We start from the raw sequence: 17,768 nt of genomic DNA, 5'->3' as shown, positions 1-17,768 counted from the left end.
TGCCGAATAAATTATGCAAAAGAGGAAGCCGGGAACTCTGGGTAGTTCCAAAATTTAGGTGGAGAGCAGCTCCTATATAGAGCACTCACTACACCAGAGACACTTTGAATTTGCTCACCTCAAATGTCTGTTTTTCCAGTAAAGTTTTTAAGCATAGGATTAGCACAATGCCAACCACAGCGAGCTAGAAAGGGACAAAGCCTTTTTTCATTTATACAGCAAAATCTTTAAGCTCAGGATGAGCAAAATGCAATCTATGCTGAGCTGTAAAATGACAAAAGCCTTTTACCACTCCAGGCACAGTATTATAGCTTTGGATGCTAAAATACCATCGAAGCCAACCTGGAATGTATAAAAGAAACCGCTGGCACGTGGTTCACTCTCATTACAACTCTTCAGAGATCTATAGTTTTGTTCAGACACAAGGAGCACCCAGTATCAGTCAAAACAATACTGTTTCATGCTCAGCGTGCCGAATGAATTATGCAAAAGAGGACGCATCGAACTCTGGGTAGTTCCCAAATTTAGGTGGAGAGCAGCTCCTACATAGAGCAACCTGCAACACCAGCGGCACTCTGAATCTGCTCACCTCAAATGTCTATTTTTCCAGGAAAGTTTCTAAGCATAGCACAGTGCCATCGATGGCGAGCTAGGAAGGGACGAAGCCTTTAGCCATTTATACAGTACACTATTCAAGCATAGGATAAGCACAGTGCTATCCATACCAAGCTGTAAAATGACAACATCCTTTTACCACTCCAGGTAAAGTACTACAGCTTTGGACTGGTAAAATACCATCCAAGCCAACCTGGAAAGCATTAAAGCAACCCCAGACATGTTTTTGCTGTCATTAGAGCTCTTCAGAGAGGTATAGCTTTGTTCAGACACAAGGAGCACCCAGTATAAGTGACAACAAAACCCCCTCAGGCTTAGAGGGCCAAATAAATTGTAAAAAAGAGGAAACAGAGAACTCTGTGTAGCTCCCAAATGTAGATGGAGAGCAGCCTCTATATAGAGCACTCTGCAACACCAGCGATACTCTGAATCTGCTCACCTCAAATGTCTGTTTTTCCAGCAAAGTTTTTAAGCATAACATTAGCACAGTACCATCCACATCAAGCTAAAAAAAGAACAAAGCCTTTTGCCATTTATAGAGCAAAACCTTAAAGCATGGGATTAGCAAAGTGCTATTTATGTTGAGCTGTAAAATTAAGAGAAGCCTTTTACCACTCCTGGCACAGGATTACAGCTTTGGATTGGTAAAATACCATCCAAGCCAACATAGAATGCATTAAAGCAACCCCTGACATATGTTCTACTCACATCAGAGCTCCTTAGAGAGGTATAGCTTTGTCCAGGCACATGGGAGCACCCAGTATTAGTAAAACCAATACCCATGCAGGCTAAGAGTGCTGAATAATTATGCAAAAGAGGAAGCAGAGAACTCTGGGTACTTCCCAAATTTAGGTGGGGAGCAGCTCCTATATGGAGCCAGCAACACTCTGAATTTGCTCACTTCAAATGGTTTTTAAGCAAGGTTTTTAAGCATAGGATTAGCACAGTGCCATCCATGCTGAGCTAGAAAGGGACAAAGCCTTTTGACATTTATACAGCAACATCTTTAAGCGCAGGATTGGCAAACTGCTATCCATGCTGAGGTGTGAAATGACAAAAGCATTTTACCGCTCCAAGCACAGTATTACAGTTTTGGATTGGGAATATACCATTCATGCCAACCTGGGGTACATGAAAGCAACTCCTGACACATGTTTCACTCTCATTAGAGCTCTACAGAGTGGTATAGCTTTGTCCAGACACAAGGAAGCACCCAGTTTAAGTCGAAACAATGCCCTTTCAGGCTTAGCTTACTGTAGAGATTATGCAAAATAGAAAGCAGAGAACTCTGGGTAGTTACTAAATGTAGGTGGAGAGCAGCTCTTATATAGACTTATATAGACTATACTTACCACACCAGCGACACATGAATTTGCTCACCTCAAATGTCTGTTTTTCCAGCAATGTTTTTGAGCATAAGATTAGCACCGTCCCATCCATGCTGAGGTAAAAAGGGACAAAGCCTTTTGCCATTTACAAAGCAAAATCTTTAAGCATAGGATTAGCAAAGTGCTATCATGCCAAGCTGTAATATGACAAAAGCTTTTTCCACTCCAGGCACAGTATTACAGACATTTGAGGTGAGCAGATTCAGAGTGTCCCCGGTGTTGCAGAGTGCTATATATATATATTTATATTTGATCAATATGAAGATTATCCCTCTACCTCCCCCCATTTGTTCTTTGATAACCTGAATAGAACAGAAACCAAAAGAAGTACTCCACCTATAGGGTGAGAGTTAGACCTGATTAACGGACAATATTACAGTTTTGAAACATGCACTTTGCACATAGATACTTTAAGCGCTTTATCACTTTATTCGCTGCACCTGAGCACTTTACACACAGGCAACCAGGACAGACATGGACACACAAACACAGTATATGGCGATTCAAGATTGGAGTTAATATCAACATGACACTGATAATGCAATTGTATTACACAAGAAATTACCAGATGTGAATTCATGTTGACTATACTCATCTATTCAAATAAGGACAATATATGGTTTGATAATATGGGCAAGTCCATGCGATAAGACAACAACATACAAGGTGTTTTAAGTAACTTATTATTTTAATACTTATTTATGCCTTCGCAATTGCCAGTTTTTATTATTAATAACAATTGATTTAATAACAATTTTACCATGTACGTTGTGCAAGTTGAGCCAAATATTTAAATGTGTTCATCACAAACTTTTGTATGTCTATGGTTGCTATTTGCACGTGGTACGCCACACCCTGCACTTGTCACTTTAAAAATAAAGTTGAAGCCACAGTGCCATGTCATGTGATCAAGGCTTGTTTGAGCCGAAACGCATAATGGCGACTATGCAATAAACTGATTCAATGCACCTACAAAGTGGTCCATGTCTGTATGTGGAGGCATCCTGGAGGTAATGGAATTGTGTGATATATATATATATATATTACCTACTGGCAGTCACCAGTAGGTAGTTATAGTTAGGATCTATTTTCCATAGGAAATCCGCAACATTCTATTTGGAATAACGTTGGCGCCGATTGACGAATCTTCGCGAAATTTTCCAAACTTTTGGCCAGCTCTGGTCCGCTCCTATTCTACAAATTTCACGGTGATTCGTCAAGCGGGGGCAGAGAAAAAAGGGGGGTCCCAAAAGGCATTTTCTCCATGCATTTTCCCATAGCCCGAACTGCTGAACGGAATTACACCAAATTTGGCAAAGAGGTATTCCTCAGTTCAGACTCGTGCCTTTTGCTTAAATGGTGTAAATCCGTTCAGTAGTTTCTGAGAAAATTAGAGTTAAAAAAATAGAGATATCTGGGCGGAGCCTAACTACACATCTCATCGTGAGTTAATAGAAGGTTTTAAGACTTTAGTTACATTATAAATCATTTGTTGATGGTACCATACTCATTTTAGGAATTGTGGTGTGTTCTAAGGTGATATTACAATGTGAAAAAGCCTTCTGCTGTGATATCATGAATCATGTTTGAGAGAAAACTATTTTCTCATGCCTTTCCCACAGAGGTTTGGAAGGTGATCTATAAACTAAACTGAGAGCATATTTTCTGTAAATTCACATTATCTTTCTCAGTCATGTGAGAATGAAGTCTGACATTCTCAGTAAAACATGTACATCCAACAAGGGCAGAGACTGTCAGTTGATTCCTTTTTTGTTCTACTTCAGCTTCCCAGAGTGTTCTAAAGAACAACTAGAGCGCTAACAGTCCTACTTTTGACAAACGTATTGCACACCTGAAGCCATCTTGATTGGAATAAAGTGGTAACTTTTAAAACATTTAATGTAAAAAGGAACAAAATGAGGGGGCTCATTTTGCCATAGAAAGTATGATTCGTGCTGCAGAAAGAAAAATTAGGGCACATTTTGAGTGAATTCTCAAATCCTCTTCTATTTCATTAAAAAATTCTGACATGCAGACTGAAACATGCACTTTCAATACCAGCAGCAGACTTCACTGGTGAGCAGTAGCTTTACTACAGTGATCTAATAAGCAACTAGAGTGCTAACATTCTGAATTTATGGCAAATGTGTGACACATCTGAATGTCTTCTTGATGGAACCAAAGTAAAAAAACTGAAAGTATTTCCTACTGAGGAGACTGTAGTAAGTGAGGAAATTAGGAAACCTCATAACAAATAAGTCTCCTAAAATGGCCACCAGAGACAAAAGAGCCCAAATGTAGCCCAAATATCACCCAGATGTAGCCCAAGTATATCCCAATGACAGAATGTCCCAGAGTGTTCTAACGAACAACTAGAGCGCTAACAGTCTTACTTATGACAAAGGTATGGCACACCTGAAGCCATCTTGATTGGAATAAAGTGGTAACACTTAAAACATTTAATTTACAAAGGAACAAAATGAGGGGGTTCATTTTGCCATAGAAATTATGATTAGTGCTGCAGAAAGAAAAATTAGGGCACATTTTGAGTTCTCAAATCCTCTTCTATTTCATAAAACAATTCTGACATGCAGACTGAAACATGCACTTGAATACCAGCAGCAGACTTCCCTGGTGAGCAGTAGCTTTACTACAGTGATCTAATGAGCAACTAGAGTGCTAACATTCAGAATTTATGGCAAATGTGTGACACACCTGAATGCCTTCTTGATGGAACCAAAATAAAAACTGAAAGTATTTGCTACTGAGGAGACTGCAGTAAATGAGGAAATTAGGAAACTTCATAACAAATAAATCTCCCAAGATGGCCACCAGAGACAGAAGAGCCCAAATGTAGCCCAAATATCACCCAGATGTAGCCCACATGTAGCCCAATGACAGAAGTGTGCAAAACACTTATTTATTTGCAGTTTTATATAGTGCAGACTTGTCAGGTATTGGAGTGCTTTACATGAGCATTGGTTACATGACACAAGATCAAATTCATTTTGGTTGTAGACGTGGGGAGATTAAGTGATTTGACCAGAATCACAGAATGTTGAGCTGAAGCAGAAACTCCAACCTGGTTCCCCAGTTGCAAAGTCTGCAGCTCTGGAAGTAACACCACATCCTCTCCCCTAGGTGCAACATTTAATCAAGTGGTCAACTGGATAAAAAACATAAAGATTACAAATAATTTAAAAGTTCTTTGTCGCTATTTGAAAACTCAGAAAATATGTCCTCATTTTAGTTTTTTAGAGCACTAACCATAATTTTGATGCAAATAAGACCCTCTCATATATGTAATTTCTAAAGGAAATACTCTAGGTATTACAGTTTTGATGACATCAAGATGACGTCAGGCGTTCCACACTTTTGTAATAAATACAGAATGTTAGCAATCTAGTTGTTCATTGGGATACTGTTGAGAGGCAGAGGCCAGGGGCACGGACTCTGAAAATTGAAGGCAGGTAGGAGAGTGCAGAGGCAACAATTTGACCACACTGGACAGGCGGGAAGGGCAGTGGCAGCACAACAGACTATGGAGGGCAGTGGAAAGGGGGGCAGGGGCAACAAACCAACAATACAGGACTGGCAAGAGAGGCTGTGGCAATATAATAGACCATTGTGGGCAGAAGGAAGAGGCAGTGGTAGTACAACCATACATGCCAACAGACCCGTTTCAGCCAGGAAACGTCCAATGTTTTTAAGCTCAAATGGGCTTTATTTGATCTGTCGCCTGCCTACAATCTCCTCTTTTTCAATGTAACTCAAAGGGGAAAATCAATACCCCAGTTTTTTTTCAAAATCTCCCTCTTACCAAGTTCAAAATGTTCGCAAGTATGGTACATTGGATCATGGTAGGCAGGAGGAATTGGGGTAGGGACATGGACTCGGATAACAGAGGACAGGAGGGACATGGAGAGGTGCACCAAACTGACCCTACGGGGCAGGCATCAGGGTTTGCAGAAGCATAATACACCACACAGGGCATGCAGGACGGGAGTGCAGCACAACAATCCATAGAAGGCAATAGGGAGGGGACAGGACCATGCACATGGACAACAGAGAACAGAGGGGGAAGAGGCAATGGTAGCTAGCTGACCATAATGGACAGACAGGAGAGAAAGCTGCAGCATAACAGACCATAAAGGGCAGGAGGGACGGATCAGGGGCATTACAATGGAACAGACAAGCCAGGAGGGAGGGAATAGGGGTCTGCACATGGAAACAGAGGGCTGGGGGCAAGGGGGCAGGGCAGGAGCAGCAAGATAACCATGGAGGTCAGGCAGGATGGGCACTAGAAACAAGACACACCATGGAGAGCAACAATGAGACTATGATGACATACACACAGACCATGGAGGGAAGGTGGGAGGGGGTCAGGGGCAGCTAGCTGACCAGACAGGGAAGGTGGGAGGGGCCATGGCAGCACAGAAGACCATGTATGGCAAGCGGGAGGGTTAGTGGCAGCACATTGGCTATGATGGGCAAGAAGGCGGGTGCAGGGGCATGCACAAAGGACCATGGAGGATAGAAGGGAGGGTTAGAACCTGGGCACCGACAAGAGAGTTCAGGGGAAGGGGCCTCACAACAGACCGCGCAGGCAGGCAGGAGGAGCAGTTGCAGCACAACAGACCAGGTAGGGCAGAAGGGTGTGGCAGTAAAATGGTCCATGGAGGACATAGGGGCATGGCATGTGGACAGGCTGGGTGGAGGTGGCAGGGACAGGTTACAGTCATCTGACAATGCTAGGCAGTTGGGAGGGAAGTGGCAGCTCAACAGAACACTCAGTGTAGATAGGAGTGGCAGGTCCATGGAACATGGTGGGCAAAAAGGATGGAGCAGGGGCATGCACAAAGACATCGGAGGGCAGGGGGAAGGAGAATAGGGGCAGCAAGCTGAGCACAGAGGCTAAGCAGGAGGTCAATGAATTGGGTAATGGAGGGCAGGAGGAGTGGACTGGTACATCATGGAGGGCAGTGGCAGCACATCAGACCATGCATGGCAGGAGGGAGGAGGCTAGTCCATGGATTCAGACAACAGAGCATAGGGAGGAGGTGGATGGGGCAGCAAGCTAACTGTTCAGAGAAAGTGGGTATTAGGAACTTTATTGTTTTTAAAATGTGTGTCTATGCGAACTACTTAAAATATGAACAAGTATGCAGCATAATCTCACTTTTATTCAGGAAGAAGAGGACGTTTGTGACTGTGACTCCGGGCTCACTTGGCAGAAACACCCCCTGACCCTCCACCCCCCATCGCAAAATGTAATGCCCGTGAAAAGGGTAGGTGGGCGCAGTGTTATATAGAACATAGTCCTGAGAGCACGATTGAAAATGAAAACTAGATATAGTATATGGTATAAACTATGCACCAAAAAGTGTGATATAAGCTGAACCGGGGCGTGAAATATAATATGCAATACATTGTGCGCAATGGCAGATTCATTGGAGAGTGCGAGATAGCACAGGCACTAGCGCTTGCTATGCGATATGCGCCTTGGAGTGTAATATGCACAGGACAGTGTTGTGTAACCTAACTAGTCTCTAAAGATGTAATATAAAATATGTACTGGGGAGTGTAACATTGCATATGCACTGTGACAAAGATATGGATCCCAGATTGTAATATGTATGGCATAGCGCTGTGCATTATAACATAGGCATCGAGGAAGGCACGTTAGATGGGGCAATATAACCCGTGCGAAGGCAAGTGTGGCATGACATATTCACGGGTGGTGTTACAGTGCACATGGGCTAGAGATCGTAATAGCATACGCACTAGCTGGTGGAATACAACACAGAGGTGTGTGGCACTCGGCGGGCACTGGTGGGTGTAACACAGCATTGGGCTCAGCCAGGAGCACGTTGTGACTCTCAAGTGAGGTTTGTCTCCTTTCCAGAGAGTAAAATATAAAGTATTACACATCCGGCGGTGGATGTGTGTTTTATTAACCGTGAGAGGGTATTCTTGCATAGTTTGGTCGAATTTTTGTCGAATCCCCTTTGAATGGCTTGGTGTGCGTGTGTATTAAATGTGCCCGTCAATAGCTACCCATGTTTGTATAAATAAACGACAAGGGTGTCTACTTGGAGAGTACCCACCGGCGGGGGCGCCGGGATTAGGCACGGTAGGGCGTCAGACACGTCAGAGCTTCACTAGCGGTGTAAATACATTCCACGTGGATTCATTGTATGCATAGTCGCCTTTTAATGAATATCACGCAAATCGTCATGGTGATAGGTACATACGGTTTGTCCAGCATGTCCTAGGTGTTTCTATAAATATATATTTTTTTTAAATAATAAAAAACAAAGGCCGTCCACGGGGGCTGGGGTCCCCCGGGGCCATAAGTGGCCTGAGGAGGGGGGCAACGCAGCCCCCCTCCTAAAGATTTTTTTTTTAAAAGGCCATGACTCGGGGGTTGGGGTCCCCGGGGCTGATTAAGGCCTTGGGAGGGCCAAATTAATTTTTTTTAACAAAAAAAATTAGGGTGCAGGCCCTGGGGGATGGGGTCCCCAGGGCCTGCACCCTAATTTTCACTGTGGCCACACTTTCACTGTGAAGTTGGAATTTTTGGATCTGTCAGCACAGCCAACAAGATAATTACCTCTTTTCATCCGTTCACTTAGTGCTTTCTGATAAAGCATGTTAACTGCCCTGGGTCATTGTGTTGATGTTTTCACTGAGAGCCCGCAATTGCCAAGGCCTGACCTAGCCTGGCTTCATGAAAAGCTTTAGGATGTAACCCAAAAATGAGTAGGCATTAATGCCGCAGGATAAACAGAAGCCTACTGCCTACATTGGTAGGGTTGGCAAGTATAACATCCTAAGAAAACAGAACTCCATTCCTGCCCACAAACCAGATGAATACAGATGTGTGTGCTCAGGACTATAAAATAAATACACAAGTTTTCATTTATGGATGTCAATACAATGTCCTGGGTACATCGGGTAGATATTACACACACAAACACATACACACAGTCACAACATTTGTGTACATTTTGACATAAATACCTCCTGCCAGCAGACACTCTGAATTGGGTTTATTCTATTTGAAGGACTTGAGGTTTGAAATATCTGGGGTTAATAGGAATAATCCAACTAATTTATTCCATAATTGCAATCCAGATTTATATGTCGAGGGAACTTTAATACAGGCAGTTTTTAACAAAGGTATAAGTAAGACAGATTCCTTCTCTGAAGGAAACTGCACTGAACACCATTCTGGCACATATATAGGTGACAGTGGGCCTATTTAAATAGGCTATCTGAAGTATGTAAAGTAGCAGTCCTGTAGTACTCTTTTATGTAATCTAACATACCTTTGTGAATTAGCTCCAAAGCAACGAAAACATAAATGTTAATAAAATTGGAATATTTGGGTAATATTCATATATATTTAGAACAAATAGAAGGGACTATGGCATCTTTGCACTTTTAGTAATACAGAGTTGGCCATTTTACTACTTCTAATACTAACAAATGCTTTAGTAAATCCTCACTGTGTTCTGTGGGAGATCCATTATAGTGTGCAATAGCCTGCCAAAAAACAAACAGGATATACATTTAGCCAGGTCTTAACTTTGTCAATAACAATTTGAAATATGGATTCCCATCCCTCATGTAATCCCAAACTATAAACATTTTTAATTAACTTTATGCACAGATGTGTAACTGCCCTCAGCAGTACCAACATCTCCATCAGAACAGTACCTTGCTGACAACAAACAAATCTTCTCGTTTAACAACACCCTGCTGTATTTTCTTACGGATTCCTTCCCCAACTTCATGTTCATTCTTATAGGAATAGGCACTATCAAAGTGGCGATATCCTGCATCAATGGCCGCCATCACAGCATCCCTCACTTTCTCAGGAGAAGACTGGATTAACAAACAAAATGAGAAGAAAGTTATCAATTGAATTGCGTCAACCACAGCAGAAGCGGTAATGCCACGTATATGTACTAGTTAGGCAATATGTCTGGTCTGCCTTTCAATAGGTGGTAAATTATCTATACATCTGCTAATGCAAATTTAAATACTTATCAAATGCTTTATTAAAAAAAAAAATTGCAGACTTTAAGTTAAATATGAAGAATGTTTGATGCAAAATTGTAGTAGGCAACCATGCTTAAAACCTGTAGGCCTGTAACCTAGTAATAAAGTACAAATTCAAATATAGGCATATGTGAAGACTCTATGAGGCATATGTACTAGAAACTGGTGGAGCACGGTATTACGCCCAAATTAGTAATGCCGCGCTCCATCAGTTTCAAAACGCAGCGATGTGCCGTATTTACAAAAATGCAGCGTACCCCTGCGTTGCCACTAGCGCTGGCGCTAAAGAAGCAGCCTGCCACCAGCGCAGGCAGCCTTGTGCCATGTTGCAAAGGTGCCTGCATTGCAGGGGGGATTGTTTATGTGCAGGATGGACACCTTCCTACACATAAACAATCTTTACAGGCAATTTTCTGTTTCTATGTGTGCTGCAGAAGGCAGCTCACATAGAAAAGGAAAATACGAGGAGAAACGAAACATTTCTCCTCATATTGCCTGTTTAAGATCAGGTATTTCCTGGTCTTATTTTTGGTGCTGCTCCAAACCTTGTAGGGGGCAGCATCAAAAAGCAACGGGTGTTGCGGTGAAACGCCCACGGCAACACCCATCGCACGCCCCTTTCACTCTAAGTGCTGCGTGAATAGGGCCCTTATTTACAAGGCGTGTTAAGTGGCTTAACGCTGCCTTGTAAATAAGGTGTAATACTTAACGCCACCAGGGTGTCACTAAAAGTAAATATGCCCCCATGTCTTTAATGTGAAGGCCCATTAATACTGAAATGCTTGTTTTCACTTTAAATGAAAATTGTGCACTTTGTTTTCTTCTCTTTGCTGCAGACGCATTTTTGGAAGCAGCTGTAATTAATGAATGAATAGATATTTTTTGCTTTAGATGACTGATAGTAAGGTTCACTCCACAGAATGTATAGACGACAGGGAGGATGATTTATGGAAGATGATATTACATAGAATCAAGGATGTGCCCTCAACATTTAAGGACACACGGTTGTAAGACGATTGTGCTCTGGTGAGAAGATAGGGAGTAGACCTGTTCCCTGGAGCGTGCTGAAATCCTATTGGTCAACAAGAAGAAGAAAGAATATTCATGTTGCAATATAGAAAATGTGTGTTTACAATAGTGCATGCTCCTAGACTAGTTAGGCATATTCAATTAGGGCCAATGCTTCCACCCCTTCAATGCAAAACAGACTAATTGACTGAGAGTAGCATCTTATTCTGTTTCCTCTTTTCCTGACTCTCTGAGAGGAGATCTTGTACTGAGGGGCATATTAGCAAGACCGGCGATAAAATTATCGCAGTGTTAGCGGCAGGAAACTGCAGCTAAAATGGCGATAAAGGGCTTGCTAATATGTGTTATAGAATTCCAATAGAAGCCCAGGTTAGATGCGCAGGACATCTAACCTGGGCTTCTATTGGAATTCTATAATGCATCTTAGCAAGCCCATTATCGCCGGTCTTGCTAATATGCCCCTGAGTTTCCTGGACATCTCTTTATTGAGAAGTCTTAGTTTATTCCTTGATCTGCTGTTACTTGAGCTGCGAATACTTTCCAGCTTATTTGGGGAAAGCTATATACTTATGCTCATTTCTCTCATCAAAACTCTTCATGAATTTCTGAATTAATAATCCATTTCCCATTTATCTTGACCTAGTGTAAAATAGGGACGTTTCTCAATAGAATGCGCTTGTTACGTTTATTGTATCACTCAATCAATCAACTAGGATTTATAAAGCAGAGATATTCACCCGTAATGGTATCCAGGTGCTAGGTTCTTTCTGTGATCCGTCAAAGAGCAAGATCTTGAGTCCCTTTCTGAATTCAGGAAGAGAGGGTGATATTTGGAAGTGAAGAGGAAGGTCGTTCCAGGACTTGGCAGCGAGGTAGGAGAAGGAAGGTCCTCTGCTGTAGCTCTGGTGAATGTGGAGAGTGTCTGCCAGGGTGAGGGAGGTGCAGTGCAGTTGTCTGGAGGCTTGGTGGAAGTTCAGGCAGTGGTTATTATGTGTTGGTCCTTGGTCGTGGAGGGCCCTGCATGCATGTATCAGCATCTTGAATTTGCATCTTTTATGGATGGGGAGCCAGTGGAGGTTCCTGGGTGGGGGGTGATGTGGGTCCGTTTGGGGAGGTGTAGGATGAGTCTGGCAGCTGAGTTCTGACTCATCTAAAGTCTCTTTAGGAGTTGGGTGGTGATTCCTGCATAGAGCACATTGCCATAGTCAAGTCAGCTGGTGACTAGGGCTTGAGTGACAGTTTTCCTGGTGCTGACAGGGAGCCATCTGAAGATCTTTCAGAGATTGTAGAGGATGTGGATCAGGCATAGGATACTGCATTGATCTGGCATTTCATGGTGAGTTTGCTGTCCGGGATGATATCAAGGTTGTGGGTGTAGACTGTTGTGTGGGTCCGGATCCGAGTTCTCAAAAATCAACACTTCCATCTTATCCATGTTGAGCTTCAGGCAGTTTGTCTTAATGTAGCCTGTGACACCCATTATGCAGTTGCGGAAGTTGGTCATATTGGTGGAGGGGTCTTCTGAGATCAAGAGGATGAGATGGGTGTCATCTGCATAGGATATGATGTTGAGGCCATAGGTTCTGACGATGTTGGCCAGGGGCGTCATGTCAGTGTTGAACAGGGTAAGGCTGAAGGATGAAACTTGAGTCACGCCGCAGATGGTGCTCTTGGGTTCTGAAGTGAAGTAGGTAGACGGATTCTCAAGGTCTGTCCTGTTAGAAAGGATGCAATACACTTGAGGGCTTCTCTCTGGATCCCGATGTGGTGGAGTCTCTTGAAGAGTGTGTGGTGGGATACGGTGTTGACAGCTGCTGAGAGGCTGAGGAGGATCATAGCTGCTGTTCAAGGAGGGTTCTGATGTCGTTGGTGGCATCGATCAGCACTGTCTCAGTGTTATGGTTGGCACAGAAGCCGGATTGGGGTGTCCAGCAGGTTGTTTCTCTTCAGGTGTTTGTTAAGCTGGCAGTTGATGGCCTTCTCGAGGACTTTGGTGGGGAAGAGGAGCAGAGAGATGGGGCGATAATTCTTGGGTATGTTGGGGTCGGCGGATGGTTTCTTGAGGAGGGGTCTGATTTCTGCGTGGTTCCATCTGTCAGGGAAGGTGGCAGTGGAAATGGATAGGTTGAGAATGGAAGTGAGTTCACTGCTGATTTCCTTGCTCCCGAGGTTGAAGAAGTGGTGGGAGCAGGGGTCCTCGGGTGCTCCATAGTAGATGGAGTTTATGATGGCTGTGGTGCTCTAAGTGGTGTGCTGTTTCCATGTGGTGAGGGGGTGTTTGTGAGTGGTGTCAGTCAGCGTGATGAGGTTGTAAAGGTCAGTGAGTTGGGGTTCAAATTTACTGCAGATGGTGGATATCTTGTGGTGGAAGTAATTTGCCAGGGTGTTGCAGAGTCCCTGGGAAGGGGAGATCATATTATCGTGGCTGACGGTGTGAGAATTCTCTGACGATGCTGAAGAGTTCCTTGTTGTGGTTTGCACTTGCTTCGATGCAGTATGCCAGGGTTCCTGTTTTCCTGTCTTTCAAGGTGTTGGTGGTATTTGTTCAGGGCTGACCTGAAGGTAGTTCAGTCTGTGAGCATTTTGCTGGTGTGCCATCTTTTTTCTAGTAATCTGCAGTTGTGTTTCATAGTCCTGAGTTCTAATGAATACCAACTGGGTTGTTTGATAGATTTGATGGTTTGGGCTGGCTTAATGGGGGTGATTCTGTGGGCGCAGTTGGTGATCCAGGCAAAACAATTCTGGAAGGCCTGTTCAGGGTTGATTGGGGGGTCCAGCTGGGTGGTGTTGAGGATGTCTGTCCATTGGGTCTCTGCCACTTTGTTCGGGCTGCAGAGGGAGAAGCTGGGGGGCCTGGTGGTGGTGCATGGTGATCCTGCGGTGGTGAAGTGGACAATGTAGTGTTGTCCGAGATCTCTTGACTAGGGGTGAGTGGTTGAAAAGGTTTGGCACTCTGTCCTTTATCTTGTTCTGTTTGCTATGTTCACCCTATGTGGCTAAGGATATGCCCAGATGTGGGCCCCTGGCTTGTTGTGTCACTGGATTCAAGCTAGCCTGGCTGATGATGGGTGATACTCTGAAACCGTTCCCAGGATGCTTGTTTCCGGTCCAGGTAGGTCCTGGTCTAGCATTTTGGGCTGGACTGTTGCCATGAGGAGTACGCTCTAGGGTGCCTCTGGTAGTTGTGCCATCGGTCTCAGTTACAAATTGAGGTGTTCAATGATCGGTGTGGTGCCCTCTTTGGTGGTAGTGCAATGGCTGGTTTCTTTGTGGATGATGGTGAAGCCTCTTCTGCGTTTGTTGGTGCATTCCTGGTGCATCATCTTGTAGCCGTTGGGTGTCATGGTGGCGATGTCCAGGGTGGAGGAGGGAGTTGAGGCACGTCTTTGTGTTGAAGATGACATAATTATTGAAGGTTGTGTTGGTGCCCAAGATTTCGGTGGCTCGTTTGCAGAGCGAACAGGCATTCATCAGGAGGCAGTGGAGTAGTTCCTGGGTGGTCATGGTTGGTACGGTGGGTGTGGTGAGGGTTTCTGTGAGGTGGGGCGGTCTTAAGTTGCAGGTGGGGCAGCAGTGGTGGAAGGTAAAAGTTCCTACCATTGTTCTAGGAGATGCGATGCAGCAGTTGTTGTTGCAGTGTCTGAGGTCCAGGGCTCTGAGCTTCATGTTGGAATATCTGTGGGTGGCCGGATGGCTAGGGTTCCTGGCACCGGGCCTGGTTCAGATTCCGATGGGTGCAGACGGTAGAGTGCAATGTAGGCAAGAAAATTAAGAAAACATCACGTAACAATTGAAGCAAAGCAACAGAGGCAGAAATAGATGCGGCAAGGTAAGCTGAATGTGAGGACCTGCATTGCTAAATATTGATTGATTGATTGATTGTTCTTTTCTGAAGAATCTTGAAGAATAATACTTTAATAAAAGAAAGAATGATGAAAAGATTTAGGAATAAGACCCTTTAAGTTAGCTAAACTCTATTTATTGACTGATCTAAAGTAATGAAAATTGTTAATGACTTATATTGAGATTCAACTTTTATGTCTCAGCTGACAACAAAGATCAATTGACCTTATGTACACTGGGTTCATGGTGAGGAGTAAGTGATGAGCGGAACCCCGTGCTACAGCACATCTATGTGCTTAATTACTCACTATCTATGCATCTTTGTACAATCTTTGCACATTAAGTAATAGGGTCCATGTCACCACCTTTTTGCAAACATAAAGAGTGAGCAAAGGTCAGCCTGACACAGTCTCTTCATTTTGAGGTCAGGCAGGCAGGCAGGCACTGTACATGCACAAAATGCACAGGCGCCTGTCTTAGCTGAACATTTCCAGACTAAATTTTCACAGACCTGTGGGTGTGACCACCTCAGTCTGGGAAAGTGCTTGGAGGTCCTCCCCATCATAATGAGAGGACGCGTCACAGATAGACTCAAGCCTGGGAGCCATTTTTAAGTGCCCAGGACTACCTATCTATCAGTGATGCCTTTTCACAGAGAGGTGTGGATCAGCAGTCTAGCTGAATCTATTCCACGCTGCGACGAGTAAGGGACTGCAGCCTCCTCTCATTGGATGAACCATAACAAGGTCAGTCACTGAGACAATAAAGACACATCCTTGCTCTTTCAGGTCATGTAGTGCTCTCAAGATTGAGGAAATTGAGGAGCAGGAGCTGAAGCACCCAGCTGACCCATGCGGGGGGTGAAGAAAAGCTGTGCCTGAGAATTGAACAGCAGTTCCTCTGGGGGAAACCTGAAGCACCCTGGAGACATGGTAGTCCAACTCATGTCCTGGGGATACTGCCACTTCAGACCCTGATCTGGACCAAGATACAACTATTCTGTATTGTGACTGTGACAGCGAACACGTTCAGGTTCATGTAAAGGGACATTGTGGAAAGGTGATAATGAGACAAACATTTAAAAAATGCAATATCAGCTAAATGTCATTCCTTCCTCCAGGGATCAATCTATCAATGATATGGAGAAGTCACAGAATCAGGCTGGTGATCGCTGAAATTGCCAAGTGTCCTAATAATTCTCTGGGCACTTTACACTTCATTCTGATGTATGTACACTGACATAGTCCAGAAAAACAACAATACTGTTATAGAGAATAGATTATATATATATATATTTTTTATCATCTTTGTAACAACGACAAAGAAGGAGTAATTCCTAGGAAGGATTACTGTGGTCAAGAAAAGGAAAGTAATACTTGTTTTTAAAAGAACCCTCACCCACCAACCTAGTTGGTGGCATGCTTCATCATAGGGTTCCCACCCGAGGGGCCGAGTGCCTCTCTCGTGTGCTGCGAGGCCTGAGTTACAGCGGAATTGGGTATTTTTCTCTGGAGCGAGTGAAAAAGTGCAAGTGATTTTAAAATTGCCTATGTAACTTCTCAAGAGAGTTTTAATAGTGGGGTTATAGGGCAAGGTTAAAAGTAAAAATGGTGGATGTCAATTGTTACTTTCTTGGTCACAGACATCAGTTTGTAAACATAGTGACAAGGTCTACATGTTTCAGCCTTTGGATGCATATTAGCAAGGCTTTCTTCAGGACCGGTGAGATATAGAAATGAGTGCACACTCTAAGGTCTACTCATGAAGTGATTCAATTGACCGCAAAACTTAAGGTTAGTTCATCAACGCTTTGTTCTGAAACAGAAAACAACATGATATCAAGCTTACTACATTCAGGCCAATCATGCATTCCACAGTAGTAAGCTCACTGCTAGGTTCATCAGGTGCGGTGAAAAGATCCACATGCCAGGATCTGCATTTATAACCTACACCTGTGTAACCTAACATGTGTTGTGGGTAAAAAACTGTCCATCTATGACTGTAGTTCATACATGTAACTACACTTGTGGCAATCAGCGTGTGGTTTTGATAAAATGGAGTGTTAGTGCCAATTGCTCAATCATCCTTGTTTGAAAGAGAAGCTATGCGCGGCATTAGATTTTATACCACGTCCAAAATTGAGGTGAAGCTTCCTCTGACAATTACCACTGACCACATAATTTTATTTTATCCCTGTTGTGGTATTTCTGATTAAAAACCAGTGATATCCTTCAAAATTAGTGGCAGAGAAACATTAGTCAAAGCTTACGTGAATCGTAAATTTGCGATATCCCATGGACCCAGCCAGGGGGTGTTGCCTATTGTCACACTCTGGGGAGACAAAAACAATTTAATTTAGAGCCCTTAAGCAACAACCCTGTCTGGTTATTAATGCTCGCAAATACCGCCCATGTCCATCACTTACTTCATCAAAGTCAAACACCTGCTTGCGGCACCTACTTGGACCCGGTTCATGATCCCGGAGAAAAAGAGGTAGCCGGCACTGGTCTATTGAAGCAGCTGGTCTCTCCGGCTGCTTCCACAAACCCTTCATGATGTGTGGGCATGGCAACGGGTGAACGTCATCACGTCAGGGTGTGGCGACGGCCACGCATCACGCCAGTTTATGTACCAGTTAACCATTTCTGCTCCTGATCGTGCGAGACTCATTCTATGGGTGCTGAGGGAAAATTCCTTAGGTTCAAGTCGTTATATGTAGGATCTAGGCGGGATATTTCAAGCACATATGTTTTCATGGCCCAGTGAGGGGCAATTGCACCAATCCTAGAGGCTAATGTGGTATTCCTAACCACATGAACTCAACAA

At 43.7% G+C, this 17,768-nt stretch overlaps 1 protein-coding gene across 4 annotated transcripts in view; it reads right to left on the bottom strand.

Annotated features, from left to right (window-relative positions):
* The window catches only part of LOC146854175 (aldo-keto reductase family 1 member B1-like), a 199,226-nt gene that overhangs the window by 86,948 nt on the left and 94,510 nt on the right, over positions 1-17,768 (bottom strand). For all 4 annotated transcript variants that reach the window (XM_085651947.1, XM_085651948.1, XM_085651949.1 and 1 more), the window contains one exon: positions 9,726-9,893. In XM_085651947.1, the coding sequence (XP_085508073.1) occupies positions 9,726-9,893 (168 nt within the window). The remainder of the gene's footprint in view (positions 1-9,725; positions 9,894-17,768) is intronic.

This window comes from Triturus cristatus, chromosome 4_1 (assembly GCF_964204655.1).
Source record: "Triturus cristatus chromosome 4_1, aTriCri1.1, whole genome shotgun sequence".
Taxonomy (NCBI): domain Eukaryota; kingdom Metazoa; phylum Chordata; class Amphibia; order Caudata; family Salamandridae; genus Triturus; species Triturus cristatus.
This window is presented reverse-complemented; position numbering and strand designations above follow the sequence as displayed.